Below are 27235 nucleotides of genomic sequence, written 5' to 3' on the forward strand. Positions count from 1 at the left end.
CCAGCACTTTGGGAGGCCGAGACAGGCGAATCGCCTGAGGTCAGGAGTTCGAGACCAGCCAGGCCAACACGGTGAAATCCCGTCTCTACTAAAAATACAAAAAATTAGCCGAGCTTGGTGGCGGGCGCCTGTAATCCCAGCTGCTGGGAATGCTGAGGCAGGAGAATCGGTTGAACCTGGGAGGCGGAGGTTGCAGTGAGCTGAGATGGCGCCACTGCACTCCAGCTTGGGCAACAAGAGCGAAACTCAGTCTCAAAAAAGTAAAAAAAATTTGAGAGAGAAGATTTTAAAACTAATATTATTTAGACTTGTGGCCAGTGCCAGATATTTTGTGATATATTGTTCTGGTAATCTTTCGTGGTTTATTTGTCGTTGACAGGTGATTTGGATATCTACTCTGGAGATAAAGTTGGTTCATCATTAAAATATTCTGATGAAAGCAAGCATTGTAGAACACCATTGTGCAGCTTATTCAAGCGCGTAAATGTGAATTGGTAAAGTACCCTGAAACTTTACTGTTGCTACCCCCTCAGTATCTCAAGAAACTGAGAAAGCGAAAAGGGCAAGTTATATTTTTGCTCTTTCCTGAGAACAAGTGTAAGGCAGTCTGGAGCCTGCTAAATAGTTGAAGCGAGTCACTTACTAATTTTTACTGAGGATCTCTGTAATAAAAGCATAGACGTAGCATTATGTTTAGTGTAGCATAATGGAAAATTATTTATATAATGTAAAAGATGAAAAAATATTTTTATGGTTATTCATCCGGGACCCAAATGCAGACTCTGCTCCCTTTCTTTAAATAAAAATGTTTAGAAAAGGAACTATGGACCCGGTGCGGTGGCTCATACCTGTAATCCCAGCACTTTGGGAGGCCGAGGCGGGTGGTTCACCTGAGGTCAGGAGTTCGAGACCACTCTGGCCAACATGGTGAAACCCCGTTTCTACTAAAAATAGAAAAATTAGCCGGGTGTGGTGGTGTGCGTCTGGAATCTCAGCTACTTGAGAGGCTGAGGCAGGAGAATCACTTGAACCCAGGAGGTGGAGGTTGCAGTGAGCTGAGATTGCGCCATTGCACTCCAGCCTGGTTGACAAGAGCAAATCTCTGTCCTGAAGAAAGAAAGAAAAAAGGAACTACAAAAAAAACTGCCATACAAGTTTCGTTAGGCAGCAGCATTTTACTATCTCTGGTGTGTCTGGTAGCGTGGTACACATTGTATTTAGGTGGTTAAGAGAGAGATTCAAGAAGGCAGTCTGGGGAGATGGGAACTACAGTGCTGGATTAAAAGAAGTTGCCATTCTGTAAGGAAGATACTATTTACTATGGGGAAAAAGTACAAAAAACAGTGGAAGCTAAGGTAAAATAAAGATCTAAGTTGGATATTATTTAATGCCAAAAATATGTGGTAGAAAGAAATGCTATGGGTATCAAGAAGGAGTAAGCATTTTGAAATAAAGATGTATATGTATATAAAATGAAATGTTGAGATAATTGTGGAGAGAAAAACTAATTATACCTAAAGTATCTGTATGTTACTAACATAATTAGTATTTGGGAGCTTGACTTTTTTTAAATACAGTTTTCCCTTTCTCTTCTTAAATAGGTTAAATCTGTGTAATACACTGAACAGTTCTGGGTAAATAATAAGTACTCAAATGTTAGCTATTATCATTGTTTTTACTGTTTCATTTTGCACTCACAAAATCTAGTTGATCTAGATTTAGGATTTAGACATGAGCTATGTTGAATGTAGGGTAAGGAAAGTGAAAATTGCTTTTAAGGTAATAAATTCATGGAAATTATTTTCTTTTTAACTGAGTTTTATGATTTTTAAAATAATGACCTGGGTATAATTCTGAACTATAAAGGTTTTGTACTATGAAGATTTTCATAACATTGGACCCCTAGTTGTGATCTGGTCTGAAACTATGCTGTCCAGCACAGTAGCAACAGGCCACATGTATCTATTGAGTACTTGAAATGGGGCTGGTCTGAATTGACATATGCTGTAACTGTCATATACACACGGGCTTTCTAAGACTTAGCATAGATAACAAAAATTAGCAGGGCATGGTGGCAGGTGCCTGTAGTCCCAACTACTCAGGAGGCTGAGACAGGAGAATTGCTTGGACCTGTGAGGCGGAGGTTGCAGTGAGCCAAGATCGTGCCACTGCACTACAACCTGGGTGATAGAGTGAGACTCTCTCTCAAAAAATAAATAAGCGGCCGGGCGCGGTGGCTCAAGCCTGTAATCCCAGCACTTTGGGAGGCCGAGACGGGCGGATCACAAGGTCAGGAGATCGAGACCATCCTGGTTAATACGGTGAAACCCCGTCTCTACTAAAAAGTACAAAAAACTAGCCGGGCAAGGTGGCGGGCGCCTGTAGTCCCAGCTACTTGGGAGGCTGAGGCAGGAGAATGGCGTGAACCCGGGAGGTGGAGCTTGCAGTGAGCTGAGATCTGGCCACTGCACTCCAGCCTGGGCGACAGAGCGAGACTCCGTCTCAAAAAAAAAAAAAAAATAAATAAATAAATAAAGCATGGATAAAATAATGTAAAATATCTTAATTTTGTATGTGTGTGTTTGTGGATTTGCAGGGGGCAGGGTCATGCTCTGTTGCCCAGGCTGTGAGTGCAGTGGCATAATTGTAACTCACTGTAGCCTCCAAATCCTGTGCTCAAATGATCCTTTCACCTCAGCCTCCTGAGTAGCCGGGATTACATATGTGTACCACTACTCCTGGCTAATTTATTTTATTTAATTTATTTTTTTTTGTAGAGATGGAATCTCACTGTGTTGTCCAGGCTGATCTTGAACTCCTGGACTCAAGAGATACTCCCACTTCAGCCTCCCAAAGTGCTGAGATCACAGGCATGAGCCACCATGCCTGTTATATCTTAATAATGTTTAACATTGATTACATGTTGAAATGATAAACTTTTAGATATACTATATTAAATAGTATTTTTAAAAATTGTTTTTTAATGTGCTACTAGAACATTTTAAATTACCTATATGACTTGTGTTATATTGCTTTTGAACAATACTATTCTAGAAATTTCAACTCAGATTGTCTTTTTGGAGAGAACACCTGGGATTCTAGTTCTGCTCCACTTTCTACTTTTTATGTCACGCATCAGTTATTTGACTTCTTTAGGTTTAGTTTTCTTATGTTAAACATTCATTATTTTGGCTAAAACTACCTTATAAATAACAACAGATTATTGGGAGTCAAAATAAAGTGTTCCTCAGCTGTAGAGTATACCACAGGTAGGTATATGTCATTTTAAATTGTCTCTTTAATGTGTAGAAAAATATCTTGTAGTGGGTTATCAATGATCCGTGACTGTTACTTTTTACATTTTTCCTTTTTACATGTTTACATTTTGCAGTTTAAAAAATGCTTTTGCATTTTTTCCAGTTATGCTGTTAATATTTGAAAAGCAGTTTTATCTTTTTAAAATGCTGTAGTAAACTTCTAGATGGCTGTGATACAATTATTTTTTTTAAAGCCTAGATGATGAACTGGATTCTTTCCATGATTTGAAGAAACAGGAAACAGAAGAAGAGTTAATTGAAAATGATTATAGAGTTAGTACCTCCAAAATAACCAAGCAGTCTTTTAAAGACATAGAAAAAGGTAAAATAAATATTTTAGAACTATCAATTAAATAGTAACTTTGTCAAATAGAGTACATGAAGCTTTCCTCCTGGTAATAACACTGGCCCCCAAGAGTCTGCATATTTCTGTGTTCTGAACTTCTATAAGCCAGGAGATAGTTACTGTGCTTATTATTAAATTAAAGGAGCAGAGGAAATTAAACTTCATTATTTTTCAGTAATATTCCTGTACCCTCAAAATTTATCCAAATAAATTAATAACTGAGTAAATGACTGTGATAGTATTTGACTGCAATATTTTGAGAAAATACTCCAGATTATTTAAAGTATGGCTTTCTGGGCACTGACCTACCAGCAGTTTTCTGTGTATCTGGCTGCATTGCATAGTTGTGGCAGGATTTCAAGGACTGGACAACCGCAAATGGCACCCTTCACCCTCTGGGCTACACGACTTCAAGTTGCCGTGTTGATATTACTGATAATACGGGTGCCAGTATTATGGTCTACACACAACAACATTCATTTTCCTCTTTTCCTTCTCCTTCGTTTTCCTTTGTCTCATTATTCTCAGCATTTGAGGAAGATGAAAAATAATTCTGTGTGGACTTGTGTTTCCTGCTATATGGTCGATTTTCCCAGTGGAAAACATGGGATAAGGTATAAAGAAAATGTTGCTTGTATTCCATTAAAAGTAATGGTAAAAACCGCAATGACTTTTGCACCAACCTCTTACTTGAAAGTAGACAAAATTAAGAAATGTTCAGGCCAGGGATTGGTGAGTCGGGAACCTAAACAGGCAAGTAGAGCTCTGTGAATGTGTCTTTCACTTTTAGGGCATTTGCTGAACTGACTGAAGTGAAGCTTTTCATTTAAAAAAATTCATACTATGTTTTATTTTTGCTTCTCCATTGTCTGTTCATACTGAAGTATAATGGAAGACACCCACCCTCCCCTTTTAAACCTGGGGCTTCCATGAGTCTAGCGCAAGTTAAAACCACTGAACGTCTGCCAGACGTGGTGGCTCACGCCTTTAATCCCAGCACTTTGGGAGGCCGAGATGGGTGGATCCTGAGGTCAGGAGATCGAGACTATCCTGGCTAACATGGTAAAACCCCGTCTCTATTAAAAATACAAAAAATTAGCCAGACGTGGTGGTGGGCGCCTGTAGTCCCAGCTACTTGGGAGCCTGAAGCAGGAGAATCACTTGAACTCGGGAAGCAGGGGTTGCAGTGAGCTGAGATTGTGCCACTGCACTCTAGTCTGGGTGACATAGTGGGACTCTCTCAAAAAAAAAAAAAAAAAAAAAAAAAGCCAAGCGTGGTGGCTTGTGCCTATAATCCCAGCACTTTGGGAGGCCGAGGCGGATGGATCACGAGGTCAGGAGATCGAGACTATCCTGGCTAACACGGTGAAACCCCATCTCTAACAAAATACAAAAAAATTAGTTGGGCATGGTGGTGGGCACCTGTAGTCCCAGCTGCTTGGGAGACTGAGGCAGGAGAATGACGTGAACCCGGGAGGCGGAGCTTGCAGTGAGACAAGATAGCGCCACTGCACTCCAGCCTGGGCGACAGAGCAAGACTCTGTCTCAAAAAACAAAGACAAAAAAAGCAACCACTGAGTGAGGGCATTTTATACTCTTAATTGTTAGCAGAAAATAAATTCTGACAGTACAGTGTTGGCAAGAATATCAAGCAAGAGGAACTCACTTATCTACGCTGTTGGGAGAGTAAATTAATACAACCACTTTGGAAAACAATTTGGAATCACTAGTAAAGTTGAAACTGCATATATACCCTGTGATCTAGCAATTTTGCTACTATTTACATACCCTCAGGAAACTCTTAAACTTGTGCACCAGAAGCCATGTACAAGACTGTGTAGCATCTGTATAGCGAAAGCAGCTCAAATTTCCACCTGTAGGAGGATACTGTATATGGTGTTTGCAAAATAGGGTAGACAGTGAAGATTTGTGAACCTGTTTAAAGGAAGAGGTTATAGAAATTATGTTAATATAATTACATATATAATATAAAAGCAGGCAAAGCAAGGACTTTTAAAATGTAAGTAGTGGAGATTAAACAGCAAAGTAAAGCAGCATTTAACATTCATTTGTGTTAGTGATAAATTTGGTTTAGGGGATTTCTAAACATGATTAGGGGTTTCTGAGGTTACTTTCCATTTCTTGGCAATTAGTGTCTTTTTATGTCCTTTAAAGTATTTTATTTTGAAATCATTTCAGACTTACAGAAAAGTTGCAAAAATAGTGCAGTCAATTCCTGTATACCCTTCACCCACATTTTCCGATGTTACCACTTTACCATATTTACTATATTATTCTTTGTCTCTCTTGAAACTTTTTTTTTTTTTTTTTTTTTTTTTTTGAGACGGAGTCTCCCTCTGCCGCCCAGGCTGGAGTGCAGTGGCCGGATCTCAGCTCACTGCAAGCTCCGCCTCCCGGGTTCACGCCATTCTCCTGCCTCAGCCTCCCGAGTAGCTGGGACTACAGGCGCCTGCCACCTCGCCCGGCTAAGTTTTTTTTGTATTTTTAGTAGAGACGGGGTTTCACTGTGTTAGCCAGGATGGTCTCGATCTCCTGACCTCGTGATCCGCCCGTCTCGGCCTCCCAAAGTGCTGGGATTACAGGCTTGAGCCACCGCGCACGGCCTTTTTTTTTTTTTTTTGAGACGGAGTCTCGCTCTGCCGCCCAGGCTGGAGTGCAGTGGCCGGATTTCAGCTCACTGCAAGCTCCGCCTCCCGGGTTCACGCCATTCTCCTGCCTCAGCCTCCCGAGTAGCTGGGACTACAGGCGCCGCCACCTCGCCCGGCTAGTTTTTTGTATTTTTAAAGTAGAGACGGGGTTTCACCGTGTCAGCCAGGATGGTCTCGATCTCCTGACCTCGTGATCCGCCCGTCTCGGCCTCCCAAAGTGCTGGGATTACAGGCTTGAGCCACCGCGCCCGGCCCTGAAACTTTTTAATGTTATAATTTGTATTTAAAGCATCTCTTCCTAAAGGTTACTCTGAAAATATTTGAAACGATAAGTTAATAAAGTTTATAATGCAAATGTTATTTTCTTTGCAGTTGCCCTGCCAACTAATACGACCTCATCGAGACCTCGGACTGAGTGTTGTAGTGATGCAGGTGACTCTCCTTTGAAACTTGTCAGCTATCCCAAATCTAAAGCATCAGACAAGCGGAGTTTACTTCCACGGCAGATCAGTCAGATATATGACGAATTATTTCAGATACATCTGAAACTGCAGGTAAGAACTAAATACTGAATCGAGAATTCAGAAATATTTATGTTCTAAGAACCAAGCACTTACATAATTTGTATATATTTCGTTTTAGTTACTTTAGATAAGTTTGTCAAGACAAGGACAGCAGGGGACAAACTCAAATTATAGGGACTAAGGAAGGGAAAAATACAGTGGCTGAGATAAAATAGAGACAGTGGCGTTTTTATTTGTAGGTGTGTGTTTCAGACTGTCTTGTATTTTATTTGATTCCCATCCCATCCTTACTTCAGCAATAAAATCTGATAAAGTATGCTTTTTGAAGTAGATGCTCTAGCTTTATTGTTTTAAGTACTTATATATGAAGAGTCCTCTTGTCAACTCTCATCAAAATTGAACTCTTAACATTCGCCTATATCTGCCTTTGGGGTTTTTTTGTTTCTAAAGTGTATTTCTTTTTTTTTTTTTTTTGCAATGGTGTCTTGTTCTGTCATCCAGGCTGGAGTGCAGTGGTGCGATCTTGGCTCACTGCAACCTCTGCCTCCTGGGTTCCAGTGATTCTCCTGCCTCAGCCTCCTGAGTAGCTGGGATTACAGGTGCATGCCACCCCATCCAGCCAATTTTTTGTATTTTTAGTAGAGTTGGGGTTTTACCATGTTGGCTAGGCTGGTCTTGAACTCCTGATGTCAGGTGATCTGCCCCCACTTGGCCTCCCAGAGTGCTGGGATTACAGGCGTGAGCCACTGCGCCCAGCCTAAAGAGTATAATTTATATATTAAGCACCCATGAGAAGTAGAGAAGGAAGCAAAAGTGTATGTAATGCACACCATCTGTTTGAAATCCTTCCCATTGGAAACACATGAAATAGTTAAGCATTTCTTTAAAACCAGTATCTTGTTTTGTCAAAATAATTCAGATTGTAATTACCATAGCATTTTAGAAAAAGATTATTTTAGCCTAAAATCACCAGGAAAAGTTTAGGGAGAGACTTAGTCTGGTCTTTGACTGAGAAAGATAATAGTGGGAAGGTCATTCCAGGTATAAGGAATTGGAAATGAGAGGTGTTCTGAAAAGCAGTGATTGTCCAATTGTGCATTTATTAGCCTGTCTGGAGGAAAGAAAATAATGAAAACTCAGGCTGGGTATTTTACAAGTTTTTAGGGAAAGGAGTGTCAGAGTAAAAAGTCAGATTTTAGGAAGATTCCTTTGATAACACTTTATAGAATAAAAAAGAATAGGCAAGATTGCAAGGATATATCTGTCATTTGTAGCAAACATAAAGATGTTTAATAAGAAAAAAATGAAGTACAGTGGATTAACTGGTTTCATCAATCTATAGTTTAATCTGACTTTAAAATTTACTTTGTAAGTACAACCACTGTGGAAAACACTTTGGAGGTTCCTTAAACTGTAAATAGAACTACTGTATGATCCAGGATTCCCATCGCTGGGTGTATCCCCCAAAAGAGAAAACGGTGTATTGAAGAGATACCTGCACTTCCATGTTCATCAACTGTGTTCATAATAACCAAAATATGGAGTCAATCTAAGTGTCCATTGGCAGATAAAGAAAATGTGGTATCTATGCACAATGGAATATTATTCAGCCGTAAAAAGAATGAAATCCTATCATTCACGGCAGCATAGATAGAATTGGAGGTCATTATATTAAGAGAAATAAGCCAGGCACAGAAGGACAGACATTGCATGTTCTCAGTCGTGTGGGATGGGAACTAAAGAAATGAATCTCATAGAAATAGAGCTGGAATGGTGGTTACCAGAGGCTGGGAGGGGAAGAGTAGCAGGGGTGAAGAGAGGTTAGTTAATGGGTACAAAAATACAGTTAGATAGGAGTAAGTTTCAGTGTTTACTAGTACAATAGGGAAATTATAGTTAATGATAATTTATCGTATATTTTAAAGTAGCTGGAGAAGAAGAATTGTAATGTTCTCAACATAAAGAAAGAATAAATGTTTGAGGTAATAGATATCCCTGTCACCTTGGTGGGGATGTTAAGTAGACTCTTTGGACTTAACTTTGTCTTCTGTTTTTTTCCCTGTGAAGTTAGAGACGAGGCTATTCACAGAGAGTGGTATATAGGACATGATGTATTCCAAATTAATAGAATGGAGAAGGCTCAAAATAGACACTTTGGAGAGTGAGCAAGAGAGAGCTGGCTGTGAACATATAAAAAGATTTTTGTACTGCATTGAGAATCTAGTACAGGATTGAGACCATGAATTTGCAATGGGGCCACTTTTCATGGTGTGTGATTTTTTTTTTTTTCTCCAGTGGTACTGAACTGAGTAGCATGGGGCCAGGGAAGATGGTCAGTGTGCTAATCCAGGCCTCGTTCTTTCAGTCCAAGGTGATAGACAACAAGGTGAGGGAGGGAAGGGTATAGGTAAAATAGTGGACTGTGATGTGGAAGTGGAGCATGGAATTTAAACTGGATCGGGAACTAAATCTGCATAGTGCTGATCCATTTTGGACCCCAGATTCTCTTGCATCATCGCAGTGGACTCTTACTATAGTGTGTTATCATTTAAAATCAAGATATAATTTCTGTACAAGTTTACTTGCTATACTAGTCTAGCTACTATAATCCAGATTGTCCTTAGGTACCCCTGTGTTCCTGAAAATCACTTGGTTAAACCACAATGTTAGCCAATAGGAATAGAATTTGCAGAATTTGTGACTTTTCAAGAGCATTAAAATCTGCCATTTTGATACAGTGTGAAACTGCAGCACAACAGAAGTTTGCTGAAGAACTTCAAAAGCGAGAACGTTTTTTACTTGAAAGAGAACAACTGCTTTTCAGACATGAAGATGCCTTGAGTAAAATTAAAGGTGTGGAAGAAGAGGTTCTTACAAGATTTCAAATTATGAAAGAGGTAACTATATAGCCTTTGATGTTAGAGTGGTATATTTCTTCTTTTCTTCTTAGATTCACTAGTTACTAACATTTTGCCACATTTGCTTATTTCTCCTTCCCTTCCTCCTCCTCACCTACACACACACACACACACACACACACCCTTTTTTCTGATCCATATGAAAGCAGTTTGTAAAAATCATGGTTCTGTCACTAAGTACCTCAGTAAGTATCTCTTAAGAATAAAGACATTCTCCAGACCATTAGCATATCAGGAAATTAATGCTAACTAAATAACTTATTTATAGTCCATATTTACTTTTTCAGTTGGTCTTCAGTATGTCTTTTATTGTTTGTAGGGGTGGGTCATTTGTTTGATCAAGGAACTAGACAAGATTCGTGCGTTATATTTGGTTGTTATATCTTTTTTGGTTTCTATGAATCTAGAGCACTTAACCTCAGCTTTTTTGTTTTTCGTGAGCTTTTTCTTTGAAGAGTTCAGGCCAGAAGTCTTATATGTCACATTGTGGATTTTCCTGATTGCTTCCTAACAATAAAATATTTTTGACAAGGATATTAAGTGGGATAATATACCTTGCGTCATATCAAGACATACATTACTGTACATATGACTTACTTGGAGTAAAATTCATTGTCTGTTGTACATTTCTGTGAGTTTTGAAAAATGCATACAGTTTTGTAATCACAACCATCATCAAGATCAAGAATAGTTCAGCTCACCAGCAGTTCCCTTACGCTCTCTTGTAGCTATCCCTTTCCTCCAGCCTCAGCCCCTGGCAACCACTGACCTATTTCCCCCCCCCAGTACATCCACCTTTTCCAGAATGTCATGTTAATAGCATCATTTTATGATTTTTCTTTGTCTTTGGTTTTCAGTAGCAGTTTATTTACAGTGTTTCTTGACAGTTTTCTTTCAGTTTGTTCTGTTTGTGGTTAACTGAGCTTGAATTTGGAAATGTCTGTCTTTTGCCAAATTTGGGGAATCTTCAGCCAATATTGCATGAAATATTTTTTCCACTTTCTTTCTTGTCTCCTCCTGGATCTCCAGTGACTCCTTGTGCTGTTTCCCCAGAGATTTCTGAGGTTCCATTCCTTTTTTCCCATTATTTTATTCAGTGTTCTTCAGATAATTTCTTGATCCATCTTAAAGTTCATTACTTCTTTTTTAATCTCCATGTTGCTATTGAGCTCATCTAGTGAAATTTTTATTTTTGATATTTAAACATTCTAAAATTTCAAGTTGTTTAAAGCATTTATTTTTGTTTTTCTCATAAGCATTTCTGTGTTTATATTTACATTTATATATATTTACTTTTACCTCATGAAGCATAGTTTAAAAACTATGTATCACCTGTATCATCTCGAGATTGGGATCTGTTGATTGTCTTTTTTCTTGAGGCTTAGTCACATTCTTTGGTTCTTGGTATGTTCGGTGATTTTTAGGGTATATTCAAGACCTTCTGGTTAATGTATAGATTTTGGGTTCTATTGTTACCCTCTGGAGAATGTTGATTTTAAAGCATTCAGCCCAATTAGATTTAGGCCTCCCTTTTTTTTTTTTTTTTTTTTTGAGATAGTCTTGCTCTGTTGTCCAGGCTGGAGTACAGTGGTGCGATCTCAGCTAACTGCAACCTCCACTTCCTGGGTTCAAGCGATTCTCCTACCTCAGCCTCCTGAGTAGCTGGGAATACAGGCGCCCACCACCATGCCCGGCTAATTTTTTTGTATTTTTAGTAGAGATGGGGTTTCACCATGTTGGTCAGGCTGGTCTTGAACTCCTGACCTCAAGCAATCCACCTGCCTTGGCCTGCCAAACTGCTGGAATCACAGACGTGCCTGGCCAGGCCTCAGTTTTTTCTCACCTCCTCTGGGCAGTGGCTCTCATCTCAGTTCAGCTTTCAAAGCCTTTGCAGTGTTGCTGTGGAGTTGTGCCTGTGCCTCTTAAAGGTCGGTCTGAGACTTGGGTAACAGTTTAAAATCCTGATGCATTTCTCAAAGCTTTTGCTGTGGTGCTCTGGGTCTTTTTTGTGCAGGTAAAGAGGCATTGAAGTGTTAGCCAAGACTTAGGTAACGGTTTTAAACTGAGCTCCATTCTCCAAGTGTTTGCTCTACTGCTTTTGGTCTGTCCTGTGCCTGAGCGGCTCAAAGGTGAGCCCAATTTGTACAGGTTCGTAAACACCAGAGTGAGAGGATCCTCTTTGAGTCTCTCTTCTGCGGGATTCTCCCTACACTCTGGCTCGTCGGGGCCCCTCTTCCTGATTTTCCTGCAGGAAGACTGGTTTTCTCTCATTCTTTAGTGGACATTTTTTAGAGCTTTAGTGGAAATTTAAAAAAAAAATTTTTTTTTAATTGTTGCAGAGACAGAGTCACTGTGTTGCCCAGGCTGGAGTGCAGTGGCTATTCACAGACGTCATCATAGCTCACTGCACTCTCAAGTCATCTTCGTCCCTCAGCCTCCTGAGTGGCTGGGACTATAGATGTGTACCACTGTGCCCAGCTAGTGGAAGTTTTTGTTCTACTTCTCTGTGTCTGGGACCCACCCTGAGGCAAAATGTTGACAGAAGAGGAAAAACAAAAATGCAGGAAACTTTACCCTTGAGAGTTGCTTCTACAAGTTTTCTCCCTCATCACAATGTCCTCCCCTTTTTTCTTTTCACAGTTGTCAGTTAGTTGTTTTGTTTTAATTAGGGCTTTTTGCTGTAATCAGTGGGAGAAGACTGTATTGAGCTTATCCTGCTGTGCCAGAAATGGAATGCATATGTTTTTAATATCTTTTAGATATGGAAAAAGTTGGACAATGAAAATATTAGTTTTAAAAATAACTATTTGTGACTATATCCCAAGTTATTAAAGGAATTAATATAGTAAAATCATACAAAGATTAACTTCTTAGAATATTGGATTTTTTTCACAGGGCTAAAGGATGCTTAGATTCTCTGATCTCTCCATTTTAGTCTTGTTCTTGATTCTCTCTCTTTAGATTTGTGTATCTATTTTATTAAGTATAAAGATAATTGCCTTATTTTCATCATATTTATATCATTACTTGGAAGAAGGGAATTAATTCAGTTTTTTTATTTCCTGTAGAGACTTGTTTTAAAACTTTGTGAGTAGGTTGAGAGTGAAAGGTGAAACTATTAAGTGTTCACATTTGAAATCTAAAACATGCTATCCCATTTAAATGTAATGAGAGGGGAAGTTGATTTGAGTTATTTTTAAAACTGATTAAGAAGAGTCAAATCGTTTGGGGCTCAGAAATTGTATTATGTATTTAACATGTTTTGAGATGAAAAGCAGGCATCAAAAATTTTAGCTGCTGTATGAGGACAAGAAATTAGTTGGTTTTATAAAAGATTTCTTCTATTTCTCAAGGGTAATGTAAATTATACACTTTATAAAGCCATAAATAGCTTACTTATCTCTTGAAGAGTATCAGAAATTCTTTATTGTTTTATTATTCCATGATGTCAAACAAAATATTTCTGTGAGTTTGCGTGAGTGGATTTTTCTGAGCAGAAGCAGAAAATAGACTTACTGCTACTTTGTAAATGCTAATATGTTTTAATAAGTATGTTGTAAATGCCTTTGACGTTTTGTTGTTATCTTGGTAGATTGCATGGTTTTTATAAATTATTTGCCACACTAGTCACTTGTGCTTAAATACGCTTATTAAAGGTTTTGTGATTGAAGGAGTTCTTACTTGTAATTAATTCATGTTCCATAGTATTAGTGATATACAATCCTTACAAGTTTTAGGTCACAGTTGTTTCTTTTTTCTCCTCCTAGCAACATGATGCAGAAGTTGAACACTTAACTGAAGTTCTTAAAGAAAAGAATAAAGAAACCAAGAGACTGAGGTCCTCTTTTGATGCGTTGAAAGAATTGAATGATACCTTAAAAAAACAGGTAAGACCAGTTTGAATAGATATTGGACATAAGACATTCTAAGAACCATATTTCATATACAACAAATTAAAGTCAGCCTTAGAACACGTTTCGGCTAGAGAAAATTTGGATTACATTTGTTAGCTTTATTTTAAAATACTTCCAAATGTAAATAAAATATTCTTCAACTCTTTGGTTTCTTTCTTTATTTGTTCTGCAACCAACTGACAGGCAAAGGAAAAAAAGACAAGCAAAAGAAAAAAAGACAAGCAAAAGAAGAAAACCTGATAACCTGAGAACTAATTACATTTTTAGGTAGTGATGTCTGGCTTTAATACTTATTATTTATCACTACTTATTTAACATTCATTTATTTTTTAGTATCTATTATATCCTAGGCATCGTGCTAGACTCAGACCTTCACATTGCTCGTGTTCTCATGGTTATAAACTGGTATCACATTGCAGTATACTTACAAATAAGTTTTGTAGGCCGTGCACGGTGGCTCATGCATGTAATCCCAGCACTTTGGGAGGCCAAGACGGGTGAATCACGAGGTCAGGAGATCGAGACCATCCTGGCTAACGCAGTGAAACCCCGTCTCTACTAAAAATACCAAAAAAAAATTAGCTGGGCGAGGTGGCGGGCGCCTGTAGTCCCAGCTACTCGATAGGCTGAGACAGGAGAACGGCGTGAACCCAGGAGGCGGAGCTTTCAGTGAGCCAAGATCGTCCCACTGCACTCCAGCCTGGGCGACAGAACGAGACTCCATCTCAAAAAAAAAAAAAAAAAATTAAAAAAAAAAGCATTGTAATTTAGATTAATACATAATATCAAAGTTGCATAACATAAATATTTTTGTGAGTTATGTCTATTTTTTTCCTTCCCTCTGCCAGTTTTTGGCAGAAAGATGTGAAAGTAAAGGAGTATGTTAAAGAGAGACAAGAGAAGATTATGTATTTTTTAGATTGTGTGGGGAGTAGATGTTGGAGCAGAAATTGGAGTAAACCCCGTCACTTTGAAAATGAAAGCATTGGGCTGTGAATCTGTACGGATTATAAAATGTAACTTAAGCCTCAGACTCTCCCGGAGTTCCTTTGCCAGCTGTCCTTTTCTGTTTCTGCTTTTGTTTCCCTTTAATCTCTACTTGTTGTGATCCTCCTCCTTGGCAGTGATACATAGGTACCCTGTTTCTCACCTGATTCTAATTCTTTGGCTTTCCTCAGTTCATTTATGACTGTTACTATTGGACTATGAATTTGATGGCCTGTTGTCTGTTCGGAATCCCGCTTTATCCCTGGAGAGATCACTTTTTCTCATTACAGTCTCATTCTACCACTCTCTCATGAGGATTTTAAAAATTCCTAGCTAGATAAACTGTTGCCCATACCCATCTCTTAGGTTTCTGTAACCCTTAATAATTTTGCATGTGGTTGCATGCGTGTGTGGTAATTGGGGTGGATATGTGGATTATTAAATATTTGGACCTATTGGTAATTGGATTTATGAGCTAATGTGTACAAACTGAAAAAATGTGGCAGAATGCTTTTTTATGGTTTCTTTGTTAAGAATAGATCAGAGGTCAGCGCACTTTTTCTGTTAAGGACTAGATAGTAAGTATTTTGGGCTTTGTAGGCCATGTGGTCTCTCTTTACTGACCCAGCTCTGCCATCATAATGCAAAAACAGCCATAGGCAATAAGTGAATGAGTGTGGCTGTGTTCCAAAACAACTGTATTTATAAAAACAAGCAATGGGCATATTTAGCCAGCTCCTGGCCAGATGAATGACATGTACTTTGAAATTGCTGAAGAAAAAGATATGTTATTTCTGTGACTGACTTACACAGTAATTTATGCTAACACTGGATATACATTTTCTAATAATTTAAAAGCATTTCTTGTTAAGTCTAGCTGAACTGAGGAGGCAAGGATTAATGTTCAAGCGTCATCATGGGGAGATAGTCCCAGTGAACACCCCAAGATCTCAGTTGAAAGGAGCAGGGTTGTGCCTTGGGACTGGGTGAATTAGAGGGAGACAGAACTTTCCTAAATTGAAACCTGGCCTTGATTAAGTGCAGTTCCTGATCAGATTAAGGTGCTTACTCCTCAGTTTAAATGCCTAGCAGAGGAAAATACGTCTTTCATTCTATACAAAATGAATAAGCATATCAAAAGACAGAATTGCATAACTCAAAATGAAGAAGAAAACCCCAGAGAATATAAGGGTACTTGCAAGTGATCCACATTTAACAGGCAATGACTTTAAAATAATGATTAATATGTTCAAGAAAGTAGAAAAATAGATTGACAGCTTCATTAGAGAATTCCTAGCGTAGGTACATTTTTGCCTATATAGTAAGTCTGTGGAAAGGAATTAAATTGAAATTTGAAAACTAAAAAACACATCAGTTGAATTTAAGAATTCCATCGAATGGGGTTTTAAAATTATTTTTAATTGACTTAATTGTGCATAATTATGGGGTACAGTGATATTCAATACAGTAATGTGTAATGATCAATCAGAGTAATTAGCAAATCCGTCAACTCAACATTTATCATTTCTTTGTATTGGAAATATTCAAAATCCTCTCTTTTTCTATTAGAAAATATGCCATAAATTCTTGATTGTAGTTACCCTGTAGTGCTGTAAAGCTAGAACTTACTCCTCCTATCTAGTTCTTCTTTTTGTTTTGTTTTGTTTTGTTTTGTTTTGTTTTGTTTGAGATGAGTCTCACTCTGTTGCCCAGGCAGGAGTGCAGTGACTTGATCTCGGCTCACTGCAACCTCTACCTCCTGGACTCAAGCGATTCTCCTGCCTCAGCCTCCCAAGTATCTGGGATTTCAGGCACCCACCACCACACCCGGCTAATTTTTGTATTTTTAGTAGAGATGGGGTTTCACCATGTTGGCCAGGGTGGTCTCAAATGCCTGGCTTCAAGTGATCCACCTGCTTCTCGGCTTCCCAAAGTGCTTGGATTACAGGCCTGAGCCACTGCGCCCGGCTCCCCATCCAGTTCTAATTTTGTGTCTGTTAACCAACTTCTCTCCATTCCTTCCTTTCCACAGCCTTTGCAACCTCTAATAACCAATATTATGTTCTGTACTTCTGTGAGATCAACTTGTTTTTTAGCTTCCACATGAGTAAGAACATGTGGTATTTATCGTTCTGTGCTTGACTTATTTCACTTAACGTAAGGTCTTTCAGGCTCATCCATGTTGCAGCAAATAACAAGATTTTGTTCTTTTTCATAGCTGAATAGTATTTCATTGTTTATGTATACACTATATTTTCTTTATAAATTTATCTATTGATGGACACATGGGTTAGCAACTTTCCATACTTTGGTTATTGCACCTACTACTGCAGTAAACATGGGAGTGCAGATCTCTCTTCAATATACTGATTTTCTTTCCTGTGAATATATACCCAGAAGTGGTATTGCAGGATCATATGGTAGTTGTGATTTTAGTTTTTTGGGGAACCTGAATACTGTTTTTCATAATGGCTGTGCTAATTTATATCCCCACCAACAATGTAAAAGAGTTTTCCTTCTCCACATCATCACCAACGTTTATTACTTTTTGTCTTCTTCATAACCATTCTAACTGGGATGAGATTGATACCTGATCATGGTTTCGATTTGCATTAACCTGATGATTAGTGATACTGAGCATTTTTTCATATACCTGTTGACTGTTTGTATGCCTTTGTTTGAGAAATGTCTCTTCAGATTATTTACCCATTTTTTTATTTGGATTTTTTTTTTTTTTGCTATTGAGTTCGTTGTATTGTCTGGATTTTCATCCTTGTTGGATGAATAGTTTGCATATATTTTCTCCTATTCTGCAGGTTGTATCATTTTTCTTTTTATTGTTTCCAATCTCAATTGTCTGTTTTTGCTTTTGTTGCTTGTGCTTTTGAGGTCTTATCCATAATATCTTTGCCCAGGCGAGTGTCCTGAACTATTTCCCACTTTTTCCTCTAGTAGTTTCATAGTTTTGGGTCTTATATTTCAGGTTGATTTTTGTCTGTGATGAGAGATGGGGTCTAGTTTTATTCTTAGGCATATGGATATCCATTTCCCAGCACCATTTGTTGAGGAGACTGTCATCTCCCTTATTAACGCTCATGGCACCTTTGTAGAAAATCAGTTGGCCATAAATGTGTGGATTTGTTTCTGAGTTCTCTATGCTGTTCCATTAGTCTATGTGTCTATTTTTATGCCAGTACTATGCTGTTCTGGTTACTACAATTTTGTAGTGTATTTTGAGTTTAGTGTGATGCCTCTGGGTTTGTTGTTTTCACACAGGATTGCTTTTGCTTATTTGGGTTTTTCATGATTTCATACACATTTTAGGATTTTTTTCTATTTCTGTGAAGCATGTTGTTGGTATTTTAATAGACATTATGTTGAATCTATAGATGACTTTGGTTATTTTGACAGTATTAATTGTTCCAGTCCATGAATATGAAATATCTTTTCTTTTTGTGTGTGTGATCTTCAGTTTCATTCATCAGTGTTTTATAGTTTTCATTGTGGAAATCTTTCACTTCCTTGATTACATTTATTCCCAGGTATTTTATTTTATTTTTGTAGCCATTGTAAACAGGATAGATTTCTTTATTTCTTTTTCAGTTAGTTTGTTGTTAGTGTTTGGAAATGCTACTGATTTTTGTATGTTGATTTTGTGTCCTTCAACTTTACTGAATTTATCAGTTCTAAGAAATTTTTGGTGGAGCCTGTCAGTTTCTTTGCATTGAAGATCATGTCGTCTGCAAAGAAGGACAAGTTGACTTATTTCCAATTTGTTTTTTGTTTGTTTTTTTGAGATGGAGTCGCGCTCTGTCGCCCAGGCTGGAGTACAGTGGCACAATATCTGCTCACTGCAATATCCGCCTCCTGAGTTCACACCATTCTCCTGCCTCAGCCTCTTGAGTAGCTGAGATTACAGGCATGCGCCACCACATCTGGCTAATTTTTGTATTTTTAGTAGAGACGGGGTTTTGCTGTGTTGGCCAGGCTGGTCTTGAACTCCTGGCCTCAGGTGATCTGCCTGCCTCAGCCTCCCATATTGCTGGGATTACAGGCATGAGTCACCACACCCAGCCTGTTATTTCCAATTTGGATGTCTTTTATTTCTTTTTCTTACTTAATTACTCTGGCTAGTACTTCTAGTACCATGTTGAACAAGAGTGGTGAGAATGGGCATCCTTGTCTTGTTCTAGTTCTTAGGGGAAAAATTTTCAGCTTTTCCCTGTTCAGTAAGATGTTAATTGTGGGTTTGTTACACATAGCTTTTAGTGTGTTGAAGTACATTCCTTCTGTACCTAATTTGTTGAGAGTTTTTACTGTGAAGAGATGTTGAATTTTATCATACTTTTTCTGTGTCTGTTGAAGTGATCGTAAGGTTTTTATACTTCATTGTTATTCTGTTAAAACGTGATATATCACATTTTTTTATTTGCATATTTGAGCCTTCCTTGTTTCCCTGGGATAAATCTCACTTGGTTATGGTATATTATCTTTTTGGTGTGTTGTTGAATTTGGTTTGCTAATATTTTGTTGAGGATTTTAGCATCTGTGTTCATCAGGACTATTGGCCTGGAGTTTTCTTGTTGTGTCTTGGTTTGGTTTTGGTATCAGGGTAATGCTGGCTTTGTACAATGAGTTTGGAAGAATTCTCTACCCTTGAGGTTTTTGGGATAGTCTGAGAAGAATTGGTATTTGTACTTTAAAAGTTTGAATTCAGCAGTGAAACCATTTAGTGAATTTAAAAGTACAGTTCAGCAGTGAAGCCATTTAGTTTGGGCTTTACTTTGCTGGGAAACTTTTGACCACCATTCGGTCTTGTTACTTGTTATTGGTCTGTTCTAGTTTTCTATTTCTTCTTGATTCAGTCTTGGTAGGTTTTATGTGCCTAGGAATTTATCCATTTCCTCTGGGTTTTCCAGTTTGTTGGCCTATAGTTCTTTCATAATGATCTCTGTAGTCTCTAGTGATCCTTGTATTTCTGTGGTACCACTTGTAATGTCTCCTTTTTTGTTTCTGATTTTATCTATTTGGGTCTTTTCTCCTTTTTTCTTTTCTTATTTTTCTTTCTTCTTCTTCCCTTCCTCCCCTCCCCTCCCCTCCCCCTGCTTTCCTTTTCTCTTTTCTTCCCTTCCTTCTCTTGGTACTATTTCTTCTCTTCCTTTTCTTTCTTTCTCTATGTTTTTTTTGTTTTGACTGTCTCCATCTGTTTCCCAGGCTGAAGTGCAGTGGCATCACCACGGCTTGCTGTAACCTTAACCTCCAGGACTTAAACCACCCTTCTACCTCAGCCTGCTTAGTAGCTGGGACTGCAGGCATGCGCCACCACCTCTGGTTAATTTTTAAATTTTGTTGTAGAGATGAGGTCTTACTGTGTTGCTGAGGCTGGTGTTGAACTGGGCTCAAGTGATCCTCCTGCCTCACCCTCCCAAAGTGCTGGGATTACAGGTGTGAGCTACTGCACTCAACCTCTTCTTTTTTTCTTAGTCTAGCTCATGGTTTGTTTGGTTTTTTATTTGTTCAAAAAGCTACTTTTCATTTTTTAAGAACATTATTTTAGATTCAGAGGGTACATGTGCAGCTTTGTTACGTGGATATATTGTCTAACAGTGAGGTCTGGGCTTCTAAAATGTACTCTTCACTCAAATAGTGAACATTGTACCCAATAGGTTAATTTTCCACACCTACCCTTCTCCCCCCTTCCCTTTTGGAGTCCCCAGTATCTGTTATTTCCATGTTTATGTCCGTATGTGTGTACCCATTGTTTATCTTTGACTTATAAGTGAGAACATACAGTATTTAATTTTCTGTTTCTAAGTTATTTCACTTAGGATTAATGACCTCCAACTCCATCCATGTTGCTGCAAAAGACATGATTTCATTCTTTTCTATGGCCACATAGTATTCTATTCATGGTGTATATATATCATAAATTTTATTGTAAGATACCATAAGTAACATCATAAAAAAGTAATTGGATACCCAGGAATAAATCTAAAGGGAGATGTGCAAGACATCACTACTGAAAACTACAAAACATTATTAAAAGAAAATAAAACCTAAATAAATTAAAGATATGTTCATGTATAGGAAGACTCAATATGGTAAATATGTCAGTTCTTCCATACATATACATATCAGTATATGCGCACACACACACACACACACACACACACACACATAATCCCAGTAATGCAATCCCAGTTATAGCTCATTGTACTGCATACTTAGGATTTTATACTTTTCTTTATATATGTTATAGTTCTAATAACAATTTACTTATTAATAAAAGCATTTTCCACTAAAATATATGTATATGCTTTTAAGACATCTGGTGTCTTGTACATTTTTCATAAGATAAAGTAAATTATCTTACGAATCATTAATATTTTAGGGAAAAGTAGATTGAGAACCCTTAGTATGAAACCAGTTGAAGGTTTAGATTGAAATATCTAACTTTTTCTACCCTTTAGTTGAATGAAGCAAGTGAGGAAAACAGGAAGATGGACATTCAGGCGAAAAGAGTTCAAGCTCGTTTAGATAATTTACAGGTAAGTTGCCTGTTCTTTACAGACATAAGTATATTTTTAGATGATTGCCTTTGAGTTTACTCATTTTGATACAATTGTCCTTTAATTCATGCATATGTACTGTTGCAGAGGAAGTACGAGTTTATGACAATACAGAGATTGAAAGGAAGTTCCCATGCTGTTCATGAAATGAAAAGTTTAAAACAAGAAAAAGCACCAGTTTCAAAAACTTACAAGGTATGATATGATTGAAAATTTCTCCAATGGAAAGCCAGGAAGATTTCTCTTGTGCTTTAATCTTTTCTCTTTGAAAAGAGAAAGGATTCACCATAATACTTTCTTAAAAGGGAAATATCTCAAGAATATTTAAAATATACTTTCATTTGCAAAAACAAAACTATTATATTTTGGTAGTGTTTCAGGTACAGTATCATTGACACTTCATTCGTGGCTTTATTGCTTAGTATGTTTTGACACTCCACAAGCATTTGCTATTTTTCAGTCAAGACTGCAACCCATCCCTGAATGGATTTCCATGTATCTTTTTTTCCCTAAAAATTTGTAAAATTTGAGATATAAATTACATGTGGTAACATAATGCACAAATCCTGTAGCGTAAAGTTTGATTAATTTTGATAAATATTTATGTTGCCTACAACCAAATGTAGAATATTTCCACTGTACTAGAATATAGAACTTTCAACTATCTTAGGAAGTTCTCTAATGTCCTTTCCTGGTCATTCTTTTCTGCCAGAAGTTTTGCAGAAATTAGTTTTGCCTGTGTGAGACATTTGGTCAGTGGAATTGTATTGTGTGTACTTGTTTGTGTAAGGCTTTTGTCAGCATAATTATGAGTGTATCAGTAGTTTGTTCCCTTCTATTGCTCAGTAGTTTTTCATTGTATTAATGTATCAGAGTTTGTTCCTTCATTCTTCTGTTGATAGACACCTGGGCTTTTTCTAGTTTTTGTCTGCAATAAATAAAGCTGCTACGAATATTGATGTGCAGGGTTTTTATGGATATATGTTTTCATTTGTTTTGGGTATATACCAGGACTACAATCTCTGGGTCATAAAGTAGATAAAGGTAGATGTATGTTTTTAAGAAACTGACGGTTTTCCAAATTGGTTGTACTGTTTTATACTCCCATTAACAGTGTATCAAAGTTTTGGTTGCTCCACAACCTTGTCAACATTTGGTGTTTTCAGTTTTGTTCATTTTGACCCTTCCAGTGGGTGTGTAGTAGTATCTTATGGGCTTTGATCATTCAGATATTTTGATAAATTTTCTAGTTCTTTATAAATTGAGAAAATTGGAGTAAATTGAAAAGGTACAGATTTTATATTCAGGGACTGAAGATAATTGAAGTTTTCATCTAAAGGGAGTTAGTTTCTATTTGAAAAAAATTGAGAAAGTGAAAAATTGCTCTTCAGAATAATGCACTAATGCTACTATTTATCATTTTGTCTTTATTCATTCTGATTTTGTGGATTGCCATTGACTTAATGTTGCCTTTTTATTAATTTGCTTTTATATTTCTCTGTCTTTGAATTTTTTTGTTTTTTTATTTTTTAATTTATTAATATTTTTAATTTTATTTTTTTTTTGAGATGGGGGTCTCACTCTGTCACCCAGGCTGGAGTGCAGTGGCACAACCTTGGCTCACTGCAGCCTCTGCCTTCTGGGTTCAAGCCTCCTGAAGAAATGGGATTACAGGCACCCACCACCACACCTGGCTATTTTTTGTATTTTTAGTAGAGACAGGGTTTCACCATGTTGGCTAGGCTGGTCTCGATCCCCTGACCTCAGGTGATCCAGCTGCCTCTGCCTCCCAAAGTGCTGGGATTATAGGCGTGAGCCACCATGCCTGGCCTGCAGATTAAAAAAATAAATAAATTTAACATAGTTCCCTGCTTAAGGTGGATATGTATAGTGGTATCTTATTTTAAAAAAATTGAATTAAATTAGAAATGTGTTTTGTAATAATACTTAAAATTAGTCTAATTAAATTTATAAATTACTTTGTTATTTTACTTTTCATTTTGGTAGACTCTCGGAGGACAAGATTTCTAGGGGAAAAAAGTTCATATGTGTATTCAATGATATACTGGAAAGACAAAGTAACAATTTTTGTGAGAAGAAAAAGGAAGTTCCATAGTGGAAATTCTTTAGCTCTGGAAACCTTTAATTTTTTTTAGTCTTTTAATTGTGGGAGGTTCATGCTCTTGAGTTAAGGCTAATTTTACTTTTTTTCCATCTTATCAAACTTGGATAAAGAATTTTTATGAAAAGTTTTCTTTTAGTAATAAGGTACAAGTTATTTTAACTTCCTAATTATGATGACTTTTCTTGCCTTCTCTCAGTCATCATTTAACATGTTTTTAATATTAGATGGGGAGGTTTTTGTGTTTGTTTGGTTTTTTTTGTTGTTGTTTTTTCTTTTTTGAGATGGAGTCTTGCTCTTTTTCCCAGACCGGTGTGCAGTGGTGCAATCTCGGCTCACTACAGCCTCCACCTCCTGGATTCAAGTGATTCTCCTGCCCCAGCCTTCCAAGTAACTGGGATTACAGGCATGCGCCACCATGCCCAGCTAATTTTTGTATTTTTAGTAAAGACAGGTTTCACCATGTTGGCCAGGCTGGTCTCGAACTTCTAGGGAACTTCAGGTGATCCAACCACCTCAGCCTCCCAAAGTGCTGGGATTGCAGGCTTGAGCCCCAGCACCAGGCAAATTGGGAAACTTTGATTTTGAATTTCTTTTGTTTGGAGAAGCTCTGTCCTTAACACATTTTAGTGAATTACTTTAGTCAAATTATTCTTTAATTATTTACCAAATTTAAGACTTGTCTTTGAAGTTTTATGAAGTTGTGAACTGAAATGAATGATTTAATTTTTGACATATAGGTACCACTTAATGGACAAGTTTATGAACTTTTAACTGTCTTCATGGACTGGATTTCGGATCATCATCTTAGCAAAGTGAAACATGAAGAATCTGGAATGGATGGTAAAAAACCACAACTCAAATTCGCTTCCCAGAGAAATGATATTCAGGAGAAGTGTGTAAAGGTTTGTTTTTTAATTTGAAATATGTGACTCAGAATATATGAAGATTAAAAAAGGGAAAAGCCAGGGTCAGGCACGGTGGCTCATGCCTGTAATCCCAGCACTTTGGGAGTTCAAGGTGGGCCGTTCACCTGAGGTCGGGAGTTCGAGACCAGCCTGGGCAACATGGTGCAATGGGCAACCCTGTCTCTACTAAAAATACAAAAAATAGGTGGGCATCATGGCATGTGCCTGTAATCTCAGCTACTTGGGAGGCTGAGGCAGGAGAAACGCTTGAATCTGGGAGGTGGAGGTTGCAGTGAGCTGATATTGCACCACTGCACTCCATCCTGGGCAACAGAGCAAGATTGTTTCAAAAGAAAAAAAAAACGAACAAATTTGAGGGGCTGCCTCTGATGAGGCCCTTCTTCCTGGTCTCCTGCAGAGTCCAGAGGTGATGCAGGGTATCACATGGCTGGGGGCTGAGTGTGCTAGCTAAGGTCTCTCTCCCTTTTATAAAGCCACCAGTCCAATTCCCATGATAATCCATTAATCCATTAACCCTTGGATGAATTAATCCTTTCCTGAGGGCATCCCTCATAACCCGGTCACCTTTTTTTAAAAAAGCTTTTGTTTTGGAGATGGGGTCTCCTCGTGTCACCTAGGCTGGAGTGCAGTGGCCCAGTCATTGCTTACTGCAGCCTCCAAACTCCTAGCCTCAAGCAGTCTTCCTGCCTCGTCCCTTTGAGTAGGGACTACAGGTATATACCACTTTGCCCAGCTAATTTTTTTCTTTTTTCTTTTGAGACAGAGTCTCGCTCTGTCGCCCAGGCTGGAGTGCAGTGGTAGGATCTCAGCTCACTGCAAGCTCCGCCTCCCGGGTTTGCGCCATTCTCCTGCCTCAGCCTCCCAAATAGCTGGGACTACAGACACCCGCCACATCGCCTGGCTAGTTTTTTTATATTTTTTAGTAGAGACAGGGTTTCACCGTGTTAGCCAGATGGTCTCGATCTCCTGACCTCGTGATCCGCCCGTCTCGGCCTCCCAAAGTGCTGGGATTACAGGCTTGAGCCACCACGCCCGGCCTGCCCAGCTAATTTTTAAAAAATTTGTATAGAGATCAGACCTCGCTTCGTTGCACAGGATGATCTTGAACTCCTAGCTTCAAGCATTCCTCCTGCCTTGGCCTCCCAAAATGTTGTCATTACAGATGTGGGCCACTGTGCCCGGACCCAGTCACTTCTTAAAGGCCCCACTTATCAATACTGTCATATTGGGAATTAAGTTTCAACATGACTTTTGGAGGAAACAAACGTTCAAACCATAGCACATGGCAAAAGGGAATTAAAGTTGCTAATCAGCTGACCTTAAAATAGGGAGATTATCCAGGATTATGTGAGTGGTCTTAGTAATCACATAAACTCTTTAAACCAGGAGGATTCAGAAGAGTAGGCCAGAGACTCACCCCACTCTTGCTGGCTTTTGAAGATGGAGAAAGAGGGCCATAAGACATGGAATTCAGATAATCTTTATTTATTTATTTTTTTTGAGATGGAGTTTTACTCTGTCACCAGGCTGTAGTGCCGTGGTGCCATCTTGGCTCACTGCAACCTCTGCCTCCCGGGTTCAAGTGATTCTTCTGCCTCAGTCTCCCAAGTAGCTGGGACTACAGGTGTGCACCACCACACTCAGCTAATTTTTGTATTTTTAGTAGAGACGGGTTTTCACTGTGTCAGCCAGGATAGTCTCAAACTCTTGACCTTGTGATCTGCCCACCTTGGCCTCCCAAAGTCCTGGGATTACTGGTGTGAGCCACCGTGCCCGGCCATCAGATATCTTCTAGAAGCTGGGAATTGCCCTCTGCCGACAGTCACAAAGGACATACAAATCTCAGTGCTCTAACTGCAGCAAACTGGATTCTGCATGCAACTTGAATAAGCAAGGAAATGAATCCTCCCTTAGCCTCCGGAGAGGAACACAGCTCTGAATATACATTGATTTTGGCTGGCTGAGACCCGTATTAGACTTTTGAACCTACAAAAGTGTAAAATAATGAATTTGTGTTGTTTAAATGTTAAGTTTGTGGTATTTGTTATGGCAGCAATAGAACACAAATACACCTTTGTTTAGAATTCTGTCTCTTAGTACCTACATCAATTATTTCCCTAAATCTAGCCTTATTTTAGAAGTAACTGCTAATTAGGAAGGCCTGCAGTATTAAAGTTCTGCAGAGAAATTTTATTTGTTAGAACTAGATGAGGGCTGGGCACGGTGTCTCATACCTGTAATCCTTGCCCTTTGGGAGGTTGAAGTCGGAGGATAGCTTGAGCCTAGGAGTTTGAGATCAGCTTTGGCAACATGGCAGTACCCCATATCTACAAAAAATACAAAAATTAACGAGGCGTGGTGGCATGCGCCTGTAACCCCAGTTCCCTCGGAGGCTGAGGTGGGAGGATCACCTGAACCTGGGGAGGTCGAGGCTGCAGTGAGCTGTGATTGTACCACTGTACTCCAGCCTGGGCAACAGAGTGAGACCCTGTCTGAAGAAAAATAATGGAATCGGGATCATGTAATACTGTGTTTTTATATTAGTCTAATAACATAAGAGAATAATATTTAGCACACGTATTTCTCAGGATTCATTTTAACATCTCTAAATAAAAAGTTGTCTGTTGACATGTTCAGGATTTACAGTTTCTGTTGAACCTAGATCCTTTTAGTTAAAATATTGTTTTCAACTTAATTACTGTATATTCATAAAGGTAGAACAATTTTAAGGTGTATAAATAAACTTTTAAATATAATAATAGAAGAGTAAGTAGTACCAGATTAATTAAATACGTGTGGGCATCACAAGCAGGTATTCACATCTCTTTAGGAAGATGTAAAATTTGTGATTTTAAATAATGTAACCTTATCTTAAAATCTTTTTTTTTTTTGTTATAGGATTCTGTTAACCATTTGGGCAGGCATTATATTTATTCTAAG

The 27235-nt window shown here is 38.3% G+C and overlaps 1 protein-coding gene across 27 annotated transcripts in view; it reads left to right on the top strand.

Annotated features, from left to right (window-relative positions):
* Nucleotides 1-27235, top strand: part of CCDC138 (coiled-coil domain containing 138) — a 139073-nt gene that overhangs the window by 1403 nt on the left and 110435 nt on the right. For 14 of the 27 annotated variants that reach the window (XM_065526783.1, XM_045368862.3, XM_065526785.2 and 11 more), the window contains 8 exons: nt 380-494; nt 3512-3639; nt 6705-6886; nt 9595-9753; nt 13542-13661; nt 21146-21223; nt 21332-21439; nt 24107-24271. In XM_065526783.1, coding sequence (XP_065382855.1) covers nt 380-494; nt 3512-3639; nt 6705-6886; nt 9595-9753; nt 13542-13661; nt 21146-21223; nt 21332-21439; nt 24107-24271 — 1055 coding nt within the window. Of the gene's footprint in view, nt 1-379; nt 563-3511; nt 3640-4191; nt 4278-6704; nt 6887-9594; nt 9754-13541; nt 13662-21145; nt 21224-21331; nt 21440-24106; nt 24272-27235 lie in introns of those variants that run through there. The other 13 variants (XM_074011228.1, XM_074011232.1, XM_065526786.2 and 10 more) reach the window with 6 other exon arrangements.

Source organism: Macaca fascicularis, chromosome 13 (assembly GCF_037993035.2).
Source record: "Macaca fascicularis isolate 582-1 chromosome 13, T2T-MFA8v1.1".
Lineage (NCBI taxonomy): Eukaryota > Metazoa > Chordata > Mammalia > Primates > Cercopithecidae > Macaca > Macaca fascicularis.